The following is an 18,267-nucleotide window of genomic DNA, read 5'->3' on the forward strand; positions in this document are numbered from 1 at the left end:
CCAAAAATCTGTAACTGAATGCATGTTACAGATAACACATTCACTGGATTATTTGCATACACTGAAGTAAATAAATATGATCTGATAGACGTTAGAGATATGGTTCTGGATTAGTGGTGCTGGAAGAGCACAGTAGTTCAGGCAGCATCCAAGGCGCAGCGAAATCGACGTTTCGGGCAAAAGCCCTTCATCAGGATTCCTTGGATGCTGCCTGAACTGCTGTGCTCTTCCAGGACCACTCATCCAGAATCTGGTTTCCAGCATCTGCAATCATTGTTTTGACCTCTTTAGAGATATAGTTGCACACTGGCTAGTTTTTGGGTCCGAAATATTGAGAGGTACATGGCATACAATCAGAATATGAAGATAAGTAACGGTGGAAGGCTGGCACTGTTCATCAAGAATGTCGTTGGTGCAATTGTTTAGGATGACCTTGGTGCAGGAAATCAGAATATAGAGCTGATTTGAATGAGGATGAGAAATATTATGGGAAAGAGGTCATTAGTGGGAGTGGTCTACAAGCTACCTAACAGTAATCACAATGTGGACCAAGGATATAAGAAGAAATATTGGATGGTTGTGATAAAGCATGGTAGTAATCACAGATGATTTTAGTTTGTAAATAAACTGGAAAAATTCTGGAAAGAATATAAACAGAAATGATGGTAATATAGGTGAGGATTCAGAATTTTTTAAAGCAGAATTTTCCAAAATTCACTTGATTCTAGAAAGTAGCAAATATAACTCCTCTATTCAAGAAGGAGGGGAGGCAGACAAAATAAACTATAGGCCAATCAGCTTGTCATCTGTCATGAGCAGGAAGGTCTTAGAATTCATCATTTAAGGAGGTTATAGCTCAGCACTTAGGAAGATGTACGGTAATCAGGAGGAGTCAACATGATTTTGTGAAAGGCAAGTTTTCTTTTACCATTTTATTGGATTTCTTTGAGGGGGTAATGTGCTGTGGACAAAAGGGAGCATGTGGACATATAGTACTTGAATTTTCAGAAGTAATTTGTCAAAGTGCCACACAAAATGTTACTGAGCAATGAAAAAACTCATGGTATAGGGGATAAAATCATAGCATGGGCAGAAGCTTGGCTAGCTGACAGAAAATAGAGGATATATAGATGGCTCTTTGTCCAATTGGCAAGATGTGACAAGTGGAATCCCACAGGCCTCTGTGCTGAAATCCCAGTTCTGTTTATAATTGCAGACAATGTCTTTTGGATGTCCTTTTGTACTTTAAAGTTATATTTATCCCTAAATTATCAGACTGTTTCCCTGGCAGCTAGTTTTAGATGATTAGAAATTAGTGCTCGACTAAATATTGAAAAGACAAATTGACCTCGGACTCCCCACAAACCCTATTCTCTTGCCATTTCCCTGGTAACTGTGACTAATCCAGTCAATTTGCAATCTTGCTGACCCCAGGATGAGCTTCTCACCACATTTTTAGTTCAGTTATTAAGGTCTTTCAGTTATTAAGAAAGTCTACTTCTGTTTCCATCCCATCTCTGCTGATATGCCAAAACCCTTAATAATGTGTCTGCTATCCCTCGACTTGACTATTCCAAAGCACTCCTTGCTAGCTTGTGTGTTCTACCTTACACAATGCTGTGCTGCCCAGATCTAAGCATGCCATGTAACTTGAACTCAAAAACATCCACTGACTCTGAGTTAAGCAGTATTTCAATTTTAAAATTCTCCTCCATGTTTTCAGATATATTTGTTGCCTGTCTCTGCCCTATCTCTGCAGTCTCCTCCAGCTGTACTACTGAGATCTCTGCACTCATCCAGTTCTGATTGTCACAGTTTTAATCATTCCACTGATAGCTGCTAAGTCCCTAAACTCTAAGATTTGCTTCCTCGACCTCTTTGACTTTCTTTCCTTCTTTAAGACCCTGCTTACAGACCTATATTTTTGACCAAAATTTTAGCTATCTGCCCGAATAGCTTTACTTTTGGACTCTGTGACGAATTTCGTTTACTGACTTTCCTGTGAAATGCCTTGGATTGTTTAGCTACATTATTAGCTCTATATAAATGTAAGTTGTTGCTATTTTTATGGTTATCCAGTTTTTTTTACATTTGCCCCATTATTTTTATAGCTTGCAGGAGAAAAGATGACAACTGGTTTTATTGCATCTTTGTAGATGTGTGACAAGAAACCTAAACCCCAGTTAGGCATGTCACGAACAGCTATTGTGCAGATGCTTGCTTGTTTGGATTCTGGGAGACCAACATCTGTCTGACAAATCTTTGCACTTCCACAATATTGCAGGTGTCTTAACAGTAGAATGATATGGTCAATTATGATGTGATAAGGCAAGATTTAAAATGAATAGGATGGGGAAGGAAACTGCAGGGCATGGGCACAATTGAAAAGTGACGCTTATTCAAGGAACAGCTACTGCGGGTCCTTGATAAATATGTACTTGTCAGGCAGGGAGGAAATGGTCAAGCGAGAGAGCTGTGGTTACTAAAGAAGAAGAAGAAGAAAAGAAGGCTTATGTTAGGATGAGATGTGAAGGCTCAGTTAGGGGGCTTGAGAGTTATAGGTTAGCCAGGAAAGACCTAAAGAGAGAGCTAAGAAGAGCCAGGAGGGGACATGAGAAGTTGTTGGGAGGTAGGATCAAGGAAAGCTCTAAAGCTTTCTATATGTGAATCAGGAATAAAATCATGACTGGAGTGAGATTAAGGACAATCAAGGATCGTAGTGGGAAGTTGTCTGTGGAGTCCAAGGAAATAGGGGAAGCTCTAAGTGAACATTTTTCGTCAGTATTCACAAAGGAAAAAGATAAAGTTGTGGAGGAGAATACTGAGATACAATCTACTAGACTAGACGGGAGAGAGATTTGCAAGGAGGAGGTGTTAGCAATTCTGCAAAGTGTGAAAATAGATAAATCCCTGGGTCAGGTGGGATTTATCCTAGGATTCTTTGGGAAGCCAGGGAGGAGATTGCAGAACCTTTGGCTTTGATCTTTATGTCGTCATTGTCGACAGGAATGGTGCTAGAAGACTGGAAGATGGCAAATGTTGTCCCTTTGTTTAAGAAGGGGAGTAGAGCCAACCCTGGTAATTATAGATCTGTGAATCTTACTTCGGTTGTGGGTAAAGTGTTGGAAAGGATAACACAAGAGAAGGTTTATAATCATCTAGAAAGGAATAATTTGATTAGGAATAGTCAACACAATTTTGTGAAAGGCAGGTTGTGCCTTACAAACCTTATTGAGTTCTTCGAGAAGGTGACCAAACAGATGGATAGATGTAAAGCCGTTGATGTGTTGTATATGGATTTCAGTAAGGCATTTGATAAGGTTCCCCACGATAGGCTATTGCAGAAAATATGGAGGCATGAGATTGGGGGTGATTTTGTGGTTTGGATCATAAATTGGCTAGCTAAAAAAAGAGAGGGTGGTGGTTAATGGGAAATGTTCTTCCTGGAGTTCAGTTACTAGTGGTGTACTGCAAGGATCTGTTTTGGGGCCAGTGCTGTTTGTCATTTTTATAAATGACCTAGATGTGGGCGTAGAAGGATGGGTTAGTAAATTTGTGGATGATACTAAGGTTGGTACAGTTGTAGATACAGTTGAAGGCTGTTGCAAGTTACAGAGGGACATAGATAAGCTGCACTGCTGGGCTGAGAGGTGGCAAATGGAGTTTAATGCAGAAAAGTGTGAGGTAATTTACTCTGAAGGAGCAACAGGAATGCAGAGTACTGGGTTACTGGTAAGATTCTTGGTAGTGTAGATGAACAGAGAGATCTTGGTGTCCATCTACATAGATCCCTGAAAGTTCTCACCCAGGTTGACAGGGTTGTTCAGAAAGTATATGGTGTGTTCGCTTTTATTCGTAGAGGGATTGAGTTTCGGGACTGAGGTCAGGCTGCAGCTGTACAAAACTCTGGTGCGGCCGCACTTGGAGTATTGTGTGCAGTTCTGGTCACTGCATTATAGGAAGAATATGAAGCAGTTCAGAGGAGATTTACTAAGCTGTTGCCTGGTATGGAGGGAAGGTCTTATGAGGAAAGACTGAAGGACTTGTGGCTGTTTTTGTTAGAAGAAGATTGCGAAGTGACTTAATTGAGACATAGAATCAGAGGGTTAGATAGGGTGCACAGTGAGAGCGTTTTTCCTCAGATGGTGATGGCTAGCACGAGAGGACGTAGCTTTAAATTGAGTGATAGATACAGGACAGATGTCAGAGGTAGTTTCTTTACTCCGAGAGTAATAGGGCCTGGAATGCCCCGCCTACAACACTAGTAGAATTGCTAACTTTTAAGGCATTTAAATGATCATTGGAGAAACATACGGTTGATAATGGAATCGTTTAGGATAGATGGACTTCAGTTTTGTTCTACAGGTCGGCACCACATCGAGGTCCTTAATCCTCGCTTTTGAGGCTAACTAGCTGTATAAAACCAGCTATTGGAAGAATCAGTTCCCAAATGCATCAGCGTTAAAAATAAAATACATGGGAGCTGGCTGAAGCTTTTTGAAAAATACTAATTAACTCGTGATAATTAAATCAACACCAATTGTTCCAATCCAACAGTTGCAACTCCCAAAGAAATGGTTGTGGGAGTTCTCTATATTACAGAATTTGATTGTGTTTTTTTAAAAGCATATTTCTATTTGAAATTAAGTTGAGTTGAGGAGTCACATGTGACTTTAATGTGGTCTGCAATCTGAATTTTATTTGAGCAGTTGAAAGAAAGTTAGTACCATGAAATGCAAGATAATATATAATGCAAAGTGGGTGGTATTTTGAATATTGTAATTATATGTAAATTATCATTATGAACCAGCGAAATGGCCTCATTCCTTTGGGCTTCAAAAGCAAGCGTAAGTTGTGAACACAGATTTTAATTGAATTGAATTAGTTAATATTATGTGCAAGTGGAAGCTGCATTTGGTTTGCATGTGTCGTTCATATCAGAGTTAAATCTACCCATACTCATGGGATAGAAATTTCTTTGCCACCTGTACCCACTTCCCATGAATAAAAATCACAATAAAAGAGACAGTAAAGCTAAAAATGGCTACTGAATAGTATCAAACAAGAGGTAAGAAAAAAGATTTTAATATATTTGACTGACTAAATGTATATGTTGCTGCTTGTACAAACCCCAACAGGTTGTATATGGCTTGGTGCTTGGAGTCATGAGTCCAAATTGGATCATGACATATTAGTTCTAAATCTGGTCATTTTATAAAACAGCAACTGTTTATTACAGTCCTTCACAGAAAGGACCCTGCACGCTCAGCTAATCTGATAGCCGATGTGTGAGCCAGTTCCACACAATAGGAATCATAATCCTACAAGTACAAGTATGTAATACATACGGACTTTTCATTGTTTCCCATATTTCAAGACAGGCAATTTTAGTACTGGAATAAACATTATGCATTGTGGCATTTAAAATATTCCTGTGGTAAGTAGAATGTTGGACCATTGCAAAAGATTGCTTGAGTGTATTCAAGAAACATCTAACTGTTCCAGTAATATGATTTTTGTTCTGCCAGATCTTCATATTGAAGCTTTCAGAGCACATTTTGGCAATTGAGCATATCAAAATGTGTTTTGTTATGGAGCAGACCAGACCCCCTGCAAATATATCAAGGGATACTCATTTAGTATCTCCCCCATTTTCTGTGGCTCCACACACAGGCCGCCTTTCTGACCTTTGAGGGGCCCTATTCTCTCCCTAGTTACCCTTTACCGCCTTTGCTGTTTGAATTCGTGTATCGCTGGACATGAGAGTGCATCTGGGAAAATTAACAAACAGTGAAATTCACAACTAATCTTGGAGGAACTGTTGGGCCAAGTTCACAGCACAGAATCAGATAAGTTAATTGTTTTAAGTCTGTCCAAGAGAAAGGCTGTATTAGTGAGTACAGTGGGTTCTTTCTTGATTGAGTTTTTGGAGATAAGTCTCTTGATTAAACTTAAAATATAAGCCATAGCTATTCATTTACCTGGGGCAGTGTTTGTAGAGGAATAAGATGGTGTTATTTTCTGGGTCTGTAGATTGTGAAGGAGCAAAAATGGCCTTTGCAGTGATACGTACTTCTTGTCAGATGTGGGAGTTTAAAGAGAGTTTAAGGGTTACTGCGGGGGGATCCAAGATGGCGGCGACCCAGCAAGACTGAGTCCACAGTGCTCTACCCAAAACTTGGGAAAAGTGGGCTATCCACCCCCACCACACTCACTAAACCATTTATAATAGTTGTTAACCTTAAATAGTTACCTATTAGTACATTTAAATAGTCTAATACTAGCTGGAAAATGAGTAAAGGGAAGGGAACAGGCGGCTCTAAGAAAGCAGGGACCCCTCCCCCACCCTCTCCCTCTTCATCTGCAACAAAGGTGTCTTCAGCTACTTTAGGAGATTTACCAATGAAGATGTGCTTTGAGGAGATGTTTGCCAGGTGGGAGGCGAAGATTGATGCTTTTATCGATGAGTCTCGGCAGTGCTTCTCTGCTCTGCCGAGACTCAATCAGCCGAGCTGCAGAAGCAGGGCAGAGACATTCAGGAATTGGAGTGCCGAGTCAGAGAGGTGGAGTCGAAGGCCGCAGCCTCAGAGACTGGGATAAAATCAACAGCCGACCACATCCCGTTTTCTCGAGAATCAAGTCCAGAACCTAGAAAACCACATTGATGACCTCGAAAATCGATGTCGTAGAAAAAATATTCGGTTGTTGGGCCTGCCCGAGCAGGAAGAGGGAGGTCAGCTGACAGCATTTTTAGAGCATTGGCTGCCACAACTTTTAAATCTGCATAATGGATCAGGCCAGGTAAAGGTAGAATGGGCCTACCGGGTCACAGTATGTGGGCCCGGCTCAACCCAGCGCCCACGCCCGGTCCTGTTCCAGCTGCAGAGCTATAGGGAGAGGCAGATGCTCCTGGAAGCCTCAAGAAATCTGGGAAAAGATCCCCAAGCTATGACCCACAAAGGATCCAGGATCATGCTGTTCCAGGACTTCTCCCCAGCTTTGGTCCGAAAGAGGAAGGCATTCGATGAGGCGAAGAAGCGTTTAAGGGACTTAAATATCCAGTACTCCTTACGATATCCAGTGACGCTACGCCTTAGCCACGAAGGATCCATATATAACTTCGGATCACCGGAGAAGGCTAAGGAATTCTTGGACTCTCTTAAATAAACTGTAAGAGATTGTGGACGCTGGTCTGCCTTTCCCATTATTATATATATATATATATTGGGGCGTTTGGTTAATGTTGATGGGGAGAGGTGGTTACCTTATTCTATTTTACTTCTGTTTTTAGGAGCGGGGTTGTTTTTCTTTCCCCTGTTATTTTGTGGTATTATATTTAAGTATTACATGTTGAGATTGTAATCTTATAGTTATATATGGTATTAATATTCCCAAATATATTTAGATGTGGGTGTGGGTGGGGGTGGGGTGTTCACTGTTAACTCTAGCTTTATATTATATTTGAATTCTCCTCATTTTATTGAGGAACACCTGGGTCAAGGGTGGGGCACTGGTTGGAAGAGGGTAAGATGGACTGTGGGAGAGGAAGTGACGCTCCCTGGGAACAAGGGAGAAAATCTCCAATTCGGAATGTTTTATATTTTTTATACTTAGAAAGAGTTTTTTGTTATATTGTTTTGTGTATCAGAGAATCTTTACTTTTGTAAATCTTGTATGCTCCATGCTCGGGATGTTCTAGATAGGGTTTCCCCTCCCGAGGGGTCTCGGATCTGTCCAGATGATTATGGCTGAACAGTCGGTTAAATGGTGCACCTGGAATGTCAGGGGGAGTAATTCGCCAGTTAAAAGGAAGAAAATATTATCAAATCTTAAGGAGAGAGTTGATATAGCTCTCCTACAGGAGACACACCTGTCGGATAAAGAACACTTAAAATTACGACAGGGCGGATTTGATCAGGCCTTTTTTTCCTCTTTTAATTCAAAAAGCAAGGGAGTCGTTATCCTTGTCCGGAAGAACTTCCCTTTGAAAATTCTAAATCAGATAAAAGACGAATCTGGACGATATATTTTGATTAAAGCCCTCATAAATGGAGAGGAATATGGGATCTTAAATGTATACTGCCCCCCGGCACACCCCTTTAAATTCATAACGGAAGCTTTTTCAAAACTGATGGCCTTTGGTGCCCGTCATACAATTATAGGGGGAGACTTTAATTGTATTATGGATCCGGAAATAGACAGGATTCCCAAGAGTGCCGCTGGAGTATCTCCCAGATCTAGACAACTGGCGGACCTGAATAAAGAATTAGGATTGGTAGATGTATGGAGATGTCTCCATCCACAGGGTAGAGATTTTTCTTTCTACTCTAATCCACATAAATGTCACGCAAGAATTGATATGTTTTTTGCCCCATCGATTTTTCTAAACTCTATAGCAACCTGTAAAATAGGTACTATAGCAATCTCTGACCGTGCCGCTGTATACATGGAAACTAAGGTAAAGAACAATGGGACATCTGCTCGGCATTGGCGTATGGACCCCTTCCTGATAAAAGATAGCAAATTTTTAAAGTACTTCTCCCAAGAACTTAAAACTTTTTTAGAAATTAATACTGGTACGGCTAGCAATCCGTCAATGATGTGGGAGACCATCAAAGCTTATGCACGAGGTTTGATCATCTCCTATTCAGCGACCCAGAGGAAAATGAAGGGAGAGCAACAGCGTCTGCTCGAAGCTCGCCTAAAAGCAGCCGAAACAGCATACGCTGATAGACCTTCTATCACAAAATTGCAGAGGATTACAGCTCTTAGGACAGCTTTAAACACCGCGCTTACTCAAACGGCTAAAAGGGAAATATTATTTGCGAAACAAAGATTATATGAATATGGCGACAAACCGGGTAGATACTTAGCATTTCTTGCAAAGAAAAAGAAAGCCCCTCAAACTATTCCGACCATCAAGGAAAGTACAGGTACCCTGACTCATGATCATAAAAAGATCAATGCGACCTTTAAAGAATTTTATTCTGAACTATATAGATCGCAGGATTGTGAAGATAGGATTAGGAGGATGCAGTCATTTTTTAAAAATTTGACCTTCCCGGGCCTGACTCCGGAACAGGTGTCGGCCCTAAATACCCCTTTAACAGTCCAAGAAATACTTGAGGCAATTAGGCAACTTCAGAGCGGAAAAGCACCGGGCCCAGATGGTTTTCAAGCTGAATTCTATAAAGAATTTACAGGAATATTGGTTGACCCACTTATGGATATGTATAATTTTGCGCATAGTCAGGTCTGTCTCCTGCCCACGCTGAAAGAAGCAAATATTTCTCTTATCCTCAAAAAAGGAAAAGACCCAGAAGATTGTGCATCTTACAGAACAATATCCTTACTAAATGTAGACTTTAAAATTCTCTCAAAAATGTTAGCACTAAGACTAGAAAGGGTACTGCCATATATTATAAAGGAGGACCAGAAGGGATTTATTAAGGGCCGCAGATCATCCAATAATATCAGAAGGGTCTTGAATATGATCCAAGCCTGTCATCAGGGAAAGATACCAGGAGTAGTAATTTCATTGGATGCGGAAAAGGCATTTGATAGGGTTGAATGGTCATATTTATTTTACACATTGGAAAGGTTTGGCGTTGGACAGGTGTTTACCAAATGGGTTTCAACATTGTATAATGACCCCAAAGCAGCTGTTATTACTAATGGGTTAAGATCGGATGGCTTCAGTGTGGGTAGGGGCTGCCGTCAAGGATGTCCTCTCTCACCATTGTTGTTTACACTGATAATCGAACCATTAGCAGAAGCCATCCGGACTGATCCTAATATAACGGCCCCGAGGATTGGTACAGGTAAACACAAAATTACCCTCTATGCAGATGACGTTCTCTTATTCCTCAGTAATCCTTTAATGTCAGTGCCTCGTCTAATTCAAGTTATTAATACATTTAGTGCATTCTCAGGCTATAAAATTAATTTTTCAAAATCGGAAGCCATGCCAATGGGTGGTCTGGCTATGATACCCCACTTAATGGACGGATCCCCTTTTCCCTCCCGTTGGTCCCTGGAGGGCTTCTTATATTTAGGTATTTTTATCACGCCAGTATTTGATCAGCTGTATAGGGCTAATTTTGTACAATTAATGGAAAGGATAAGGCAGGACCTCCAGCGATGGAGAGACCTTCCGATTTCCTGGCTAGGGAGAATAGCATTAATTAAAATGAATGTTCTGCCCCGTCTCTTATATCCTATGAGAATGCTCCCGCTGATGCTGCCAAGGCTAGCCCTACGTAAATTATATGGCTGGTTGGGCTCCTTTATTTGGAACCATAGACGGCCCCTTATTAAGCTGAAGAAGCTACAGCTTCCACAGGCAAGGGGAGGACTGGACTTCCCAGACTTTAGGAAATATCAGTTAAGCTCCCTACTAAGTTACATAGCTGATTGGGTTTCATCTGATCCACAATCAATTTGGCTGGATATCGAAGCCTCCCAAGTAAAATACCCACTTATTAACCTTTTATTTTCAGATAAGAGGAAAATCATTACAGACCACTGTAAAAATCCCATAATATTAAACACAATTAAGGCCTGGAATATAATGCGGCAAAATGAGGGTAACTCACATAAAACATCCCCCCATGCACCAATAGTAGGCGCATGGGGATTCCAACCGGGGATTACAGATGCCACCTTTAAACTCTGGAGATCCAGGGGCATCTCATGTTTAGGGGACCTATTTAAAGATGGGATCCTGATGTCCTTTGAGCAGCTGCGTCTGAAATTCGGAATACCTAATGGGGATCTCTTTCGATACTTCCAAGTTCGAGATTATATACAGAGGAAGACTACATTAATAGATAGTCTTTATAAATCAGACAGAGAACGTAATGTCTTACGACCAGCGGGGGCATCCTCCGTTAGTACTATATACCATTTGCTACATGATGGAGTCTCAGGAGACATGGATGACCTGCTTAAAACATGGGAGCAGGACTTGGGGCTAGAAATCTCTGAGGATATGTGGAATGACATTTGGGAAAATGCTAGAAGAATTGCTATCTGTAACAGAACTCAGGCTATCCAACTAAAGATACTTCCTAGGGCCCATATAGCTCCGGCTCGACTGGCAAAATTTAAGGCAGGAGCATCTCCAATGTGTCCTAAATGCAAAATAGAGGTGGGTACTCTTGTACATTGTTTGTGGACTTGTCAGAAAATCCGCAGATACTGGACTAAAGTGGCAAATACCCTGACAGAAATTTTAGGAACGGAAATTAGGGTGGACCCTGTATCTCTCCTTTTGGGCTTTTCGAACCTCTCATCTCTGGATATGCATGGGAAGAGACTATTTTCTATTCTCTTTCTGTGCAAGGAAAAATATTTTGGTGAACTGGGTGGCTGAGGGCCCCCCTGGACTTTCAAATTGGCACAGATTAATTATGGAATATATCCCCCTTGACTTCCTCACAAATATGGTGCACCAAAAGACTGAATTATCTTATAAAATATGGCAGCCCTTTTTGAATTATATAAATGCAGATATTTCGGCTATCCTAACAAGGGCTTTTATTTAGTGAAGATTTCGGACCGGGCTGCTCCGGGGCCCCTTGGGAGAGGAATCCTGCGCGAATACGGGTTTTATTATATTTGATGTTTATACATTCCGAGCATGTAAGAGACTTAGGTATACACTCTGGTTAGTTATAGGTTAGATTAGTAGAAAGTTGAGTTTTTTTTCTTTCTTTTTTCGTTTTTTTTTCTTTTTTTGTTTTCTTTCTTTCTCTTTTCTTTGTTAAATTATGACTATTGTATATATGATTTAATTGTACATCAATGTTTGTATTTGAGAGTTTTGTTTATTTTTGTAAATTTGCAAAAATGTTAAATTTCAATAAAAATATCTACAAAAAAAAAGGGTTACTGCGGATTATATCTGCCATAAATGCTGTTGGATGCGAATCTTATCAGATCGAGTGGATCATTTGGAGAGACAGACAGAAGCGATGAGGAATTTGCAACAACAACGGTATGTGATGGATGGCAGTTATAGGAAGGGGAGAAAGTCTCAGATACAGTCACATAGATGGGTTAACTCCAGGAAGGGTAAGAGAGGTAGGCACCTAGGGCAGCAGTCTTTTGTGGATATACCCATTTCAAACAGGTATGCTGTTTTGGAAAATGTAGGGGGTGATGGATTCTCAGGGGAACATAGCACGAACAGCCAAGTTTCTGGTATTGAGACTGGCTCTAATGTAACAAGGGGTACGTCGGCTTCCAAGAGATCAATTGTGTTAGGGGATTCTGTCGTTAGAGGTGCAGACAAACGTTTCTGTGGCCTGCAGAGAAAAAGCAGAATGGTGTGTTGTTTCCCTGGTGCCAGGATCAAGGATGTCTCCGAGAGGATGCAGAATGTTGTCATGGGAGAGGGGCCAGCAAGAAGTCATTGTCCACATTGGAACCAATGACTTTGGAAGGGAGGGGGCAGGGAAGTAACAAAGAAGATTGATTAGGGCAGAACGGTAGGTGTGATCTATATGGACTTCAGTGAGGCATTCGACAAGGTTCCCCATGGGAGACTGATTAGCAAGGTTAGATCTCACGGAATACAGGGAGGACTAGCCATTTGGATACAGAACTGGCTCAAAGGTAGAAGACAGAGGATGGTGGTGGAGGGTTGTTTTTCAGACTGGAAGCCTGTGAACAATGGAGTGCCACAAGGATCGGTGCTGGGTCCTACTCTTTTTGTCATTTACATAAATGATTTGGATGCGAGCATAAGAGGTACAGTTATAAGTTTGCAGATGACACCAAAATTGGAGGTGTAGTGGACAGTGAGGAGATAGGCCAATGGACCGAGAAGTGGCAGATGGAGTTGAATTCAGATAAATGCGAGGTGCTACATTTTGGGAAAGCAAATCTTAGCAGGATTTCTATATTTAATGGTAAGGTCCTAGGGAGTGTTGCTGAACAAAGAGACCTTGGAGTGCAGGTTCATAGCTCCTTGAAAGTGGAGTCGCAGGTAGATAGGATAGTGAAGAAAGCGTTTGGTATGCTTTCCTTTATTGGTCAGAGTATTGAGTACAGGAGTTGGGAGGTCATGTTGCGGCTGTACAAGACATTGGTTAGGCCACTGTTGGAATATTGCGTGCAATTCTAGTCTCCTTCCTATCAGAAAGATGTTGTGAAACTTGAAAGGGTTCAGAAAAGATTTACAAGGATGTTGCCAGGGTTGGAGGATCTGAGCTACAAGGAGAGGCTGGGGCTGTTTTCTGTGGAGCGTCAGAGGCTGAGGGGTGACCTTATAGAGGTTTACAAAACTGAGGGGCATAGGTAGAATAAATAGGCAAAGTCTTTTCCCTGGGGTTGGGAAGTCCAGAAGTAGAGGGCATAGGTTTAGGGTGAGAGGGGAAAGATATAAAAGAGACCTAAGGGGCAACTTTTTCACGCAGGGGGTGGTACGTATATGGAATGAGCTGCCAGAGATGTGGTGGAGGCTGGTACAATTGCAAGATTTAAGAGGCATTTGGATGGGTATATGAATAGGAAGGGTTTGGAGAGATATGGGCGGGTGCTGGCAGGTGGGACTAGATTGGGTTGGGATATCTGGTCAGCATGGACGGGTTGGACCGAAGGGTCTGTTTCCATGCTGTACATCTGACTCTGAGAGCCTAGACGTTAAGTTTCATCTTATTTAAAGGCAGGTGTAAGGTGCTGTGCTCTAGATGTAATTTGATTATTCATACTATTCGGCTTTCAGCAAAGCTCACTTTATTCTTTCCCCCCAGTTAAAATGCAAACACAGGAATGAAGAATTGGTATAACCTTGCCTCTGTTAGCAAACTTAACAGAGCAATAGATTATTTAACTAATAAACCGCAACTGTTCCAATATAGTAATATATTATAACGCACTCTTGGCAAACGCAGATTCAGTGGAACAGACTGTCTCGACTGTGATTCTAGAAACAGAGAAAGCTCCAGATTTTAGCTGAAACAAAGAATTCTGATAGAGAGAGAGAGAGAGAGAGAGACAGATGGACAGACAGCTTCCACTGTCGACTTCCCCTCAACAACTGCTGAAAGCTAAACTAAAACCCGGATTCTGTTGGAGCCTGACTCCACCCGTTCATTCTGCTTCTATTGTTCAAACCATTTTTTAAAAAAAATCCCAAGGTCCCTCAAGCTATTTATTGGCTACACATAGACAGCTCGGCGCCTATGTCTGAAAACCACTCTTCAGAAATGAAAAGGACAAAATACACCTCGAAATCCATAGCATCGACACAGTGTACAGCTTTTGTAAAAGTGCAGTTATTGAAAAGTTTATTTGCAACTGTCCATATCTAGAACCACCTTCAAGGCCAATGACAGGTTTTGCAAGAATTCATACAAATAATACAATGGCCCAAATGTTGTCTGAGCTACCTGTGTGTGGTTTTTTTTAAGGCAGTTGCTAGCATGTACCAGTTGAAACTTCCATTTTTGCAGGGTTGTTCTCAACCCAGCTATCATTTCACACTGCAGTCTGTTGAAAATCTGCTGAATGAAGGGGATATATGTTTTTAAGGAGAGGTATGTGTGTTTAAGATGGCATATAATTTGCTGTAATGAAATCCCAGTTGATGGCTGGAATTGATAATGCTTTGAAAGAATTGTGTGTCGTGCCTTGAAATTGCCTTTGCCTTTGTCACTCCTTAGTCAAGCTATTTAATTATAGTTTCATCTGCATACCAGTTGAATTGCCCTTGTCTTTCGTATAAGTGATCTCAGCTTGTCAGCACAGTTATTTTCAAATGGAAATTTCATGGCTAGATGCAGTTTAATTACACATGCCAGCTCTTTGCTGATTGCATTCATTTTATATTTTCAAAAACAGTTCAGACCGAGTCTGGTTCTCCCAATGTGGTGTCTGCAGCTCCCTGCCAAGCTGATCCTAATCAGTATGAAATACAGTTTGCACGGCTGAAAATCTTCCTTTTTGGTAAGTTCAGACAGAAGCAGAATACATTTTAGTGGTTGAAAATGTTTACTTTGTATAAAGTGGTTCATGAATTGAGTTTGTGCACCTTGATCTTTGCATAATAATGTTTCTGAAATTGATAGCTCACGTTACAAAAACTACAATGTACTTGTCACAATATAAATTTTTCCTTTTTTTTAAAAAAGCGCAGTAGTTGGAATTTGTCTGTTATCAGAATGAGTTAAAAACCATTTAAGCCATGCCAGGATCAGAAGAAAGATTTTCCATGACACCTGACTTAACAGTGCCGTTACACAAATTTAAGCCTCCACCTAAATTCAGAACGTAACCACAGGCTTGGGAGGCATGGTATAGCATGGTGGAACGTAGAACTAATAATCCAGAGGCCTTGATTAATGATTCAGAGAATTAAATTTGACTTCCATTACAATCAAGAAATTCATTTAATTGAATGAATCTGTTAAAAGCAGTAATGGCAACTTGGTTGTTGTAAAAGCTCATCTGATCCTCTAATGTCCTTTCCAGGAAGCGTATCTCCTGCCCCCAATCAGTCTAACCTGTACATTACTCTGGATGCACAGCAATGTGGTTTCCTCTTAAAAGGTCGAGCAGCCACTGGGTTGTACTCAAGCAGATGGCTTCCCATCACCCTTTTAGATTGGCAAGCCAGCATTTATCACCAATGACCGAATGAATCAGAAATGAATGTTTACGAACAGCGTTAAGTGACTATGATTCAGGTACTGTATGCATAGGAAGTTCACTGTAAGACTGCAGTGTGAGAAGCTCAGAAGATATGTCTTCTATTAGCTAATTTAAGATCTAGGTTGAACAAAATTTTGTTCTAAGTGTACTCACTTTTTTTTTCCTTTTAAATCATGCTTTCCTTTTTGAGAGGTGTCATCTAGAAAGAGAAAATCATTTCTTTCTATTGAAATTTTAAAGTTGTTCTCGCAGGTGCCTTGGGAATGAGAAATACTTTCAGCTGCTCTTAACTCGCTGAACAAACCCATTGTCAGATGCATGTGCACAGTGAGTCTAGTTTTACCTGTAATTGGTCTCACTATTCACAGCGGTGTGGCTGCGATTAGATGGAAATGGGAAAGCATAGCAATGAAGATAAATGTTCTAACACAGCTGGGAAATGTAGCATTAAATCCAGTGAGACTTTCACAAGATTTGAATAATCTTTTCACTTGCAAAGAATAATTGTATACTCCGTGGCATATGGAGAGTAAATTATTCTATCCTCCAGAGTTGTGAGCACTTTAAGCTTTAATTGTTGATTTGAGTTCCAGGAAACAGTTCATTTTGACTAACTTCATTGAATGCAGAAAATGGTATTGGTTCAATCACTCCAATTCTCTCAGGTAAAAGTTGCTCAAGAGAGTATCCAAGATATAGGGACTTCTGTTGTTACTGCTTATTCCGTTCTAAGTTACCATATGCCAATTTAATGAACTTACTAATCACCGTTAGCCTGAATATGACAGTTTGGCATTTTCCAACATTTTAGAGATAACAGGAGGCTGCCAACCCGTGTTTCTCCTAAGCTGGGTGCAATCACACCGTGCTTGTTCCAGATTAAGTCCCTCGCATGTGCAGCTCTGCAAATAATGTGAAAAGTAGTGTTTTGAAAAGAAAAGTGGCTGCCCGTAAGAATGAAATGAGCTTTGGTGTTGTTTCTGATACTTGCCATAATGGAGCCAGGCTTTGCCTTTCATCCATCCAGGAAACCTCTGCAATTCAGTATTGGTTCACCAGAAATGAACCTTGCCAGTGGGGGGGGAACTCACCATTATTTTGATCAGAAGTAAAGCATATTACAAAACTGGGTAAACCCTCCTGCCGAATTTAAACCAGCAGCACAAACAAAAAATTCCGTGCAGTAATGTGAAAATTTGAGAGGCCAAGAACTAGTAAAAATAAAAGTAACAACTTTTATTTATTAAACATAACAAAGAATAATTAGCTAACAACTATTTACAACTCCTTCCTCTCATCTATCTTTTACTTTCCCTTCTATATTACTAGTCCAGTAAAGCCCCCGATTAAGATTTACTACAATTCAACTTTTCAAAAACTAGTCAGATATCGAATCTTCTTTTTTCTTCTTCAGGATTTCTGTTTCACAGGTCACTAATCAATAAAGGTACCTTTTTAAGAGAGCTATTCTCCAGGCAGTCTGCAGATGTCATTGGATTGGCAGTTCTCCTCCAACTGTTCAAGTTTTCCCAGTCTTCTACCCCCCCCCCAAAAAAAAAGCATTGTATTGTGCCATTGGCTTTTAAGATTGTCAGTATACTAAATTCAAACTTGATTGGAGTTTGGTATTTTTGGGGTATGATTTAAACTGGCTGAATTTGAATTTGTTTCTGTCGTCTCCAGGCACCCCAGCTAATCTAGCTTTCAACCAAATGTTACACTGTTAGCTTATTCAGAACACTTCATGCTGTGTCAGGTAGTTCCACTACCTTTTAACTCTAAAAGGTACTGTGCACCCACTTCTTCATAAAATGGTGTCTGCACGAGTGAAAATCATTTATCCAGCCATGTCCTTGCCAGCTGTCTGCAAAAGCACTTTTGCAAGTCCCACCTAATTTCAGTTTTTTCCCCATTAGCCCTGCAATGTTTTTGGCTTTAGATACTTATCCTATTCCTTTCTGAAAGTCTGTACCAAACATGTCTCCACTGCACACTCAGCAGTGCATTCCAGACTTAAACACTTGCTGCTTAAAAATCATATTGCCTTTGATTCTTTTGCTATTTACTTTAAATCTATGTCCTCTGGTCCTTGACCCTTCCATCAGTGGGAATAGTTGCACGTTGTCTACTCTATCTAGACCCCGCTTGGTTTTGATCACCTCCACATATAATCTCCTCTCAACATGCTCTTTGCTAAGGGCAATACCCCTAGTTTCTCCACCCTGTCCATGCAACTGAAATTCCTCATCCTTGGAGCCATTGTTGTAAATGTTTCTACACTCTTTTTATAAAACCTTCGCATGCTTCATAAGAACTAGTCCCGAGAATTGGGCTCGGTGCTCACATGAGACCAAATCCAGTTTTAAAGAAGTTCAGCTTTGTTACATTTGTTTGTGGTGCCAGTCTTTTTAAAAAAAAGCCAGCAATCTATGATTTTTTTTCAACCTGTCCTGTCACTTTCGATGGTTGCCCCCCCCAGGTCGCTCTCGCTTTCTTTCTCTGATCCTGTTAGAATCATACCTTTTATTTCCTATTATCTCTTCTCATTCTGTCCATCAAAATGTCTCATCTTGTACTTCTCTGCATCCAATTGCATTTGTCAACCATCTA

The 18,267-nt window shown here is 40.7% G+C and overlaps 1 protein-coding gene across 2 annotated transcripts in view; it reads left to right on the forward strand.

Annotated features, from left to right (window-relative positions):
* The window catches only part of taf5l (TAF5-like RNA polymerase II, p300/CBP-associated factor (PCAF)-associated factor), a 51,168-nt gene that overhangs the window by 15,484 nt on the left and 17,417 nt on the right, over positions 1-18,267 (forward strand). Inside the window, exon 3 of one of the 2 annotated variants that reach the window (XM_060831060.1) lies at positions 14,848-14,952. In XM_060831060.1, coding sequence (XP_060687043.1) covers positions 14,848-14,952 — 105 coding nt within the window. Of the gene's footprint in view, positions 1-14,847; positions 14,953-18,267 lie in introns of those variants that run through there. The other variant, XM_060831061.1, reaches the window with a different exon arrangement.

The sequence above is a fragment of the Hemiscyllium ocellatum genome, chromosome 10, assembly GCF_020745735.1.
Source record: "Hemiscyllium ocellatum isolate sHemOce1 chromosome 10, sHemOce1.pat.X.cur, whole genome shotgun sequence".
Taxonomy (NCBI): Eukaryota; Metazoa; Chordata; class Chondrichthyes; order Orectolobiformes; family Hemiscylliidae; genus Hemiscyllium; species Hemiscyllium ocellatum.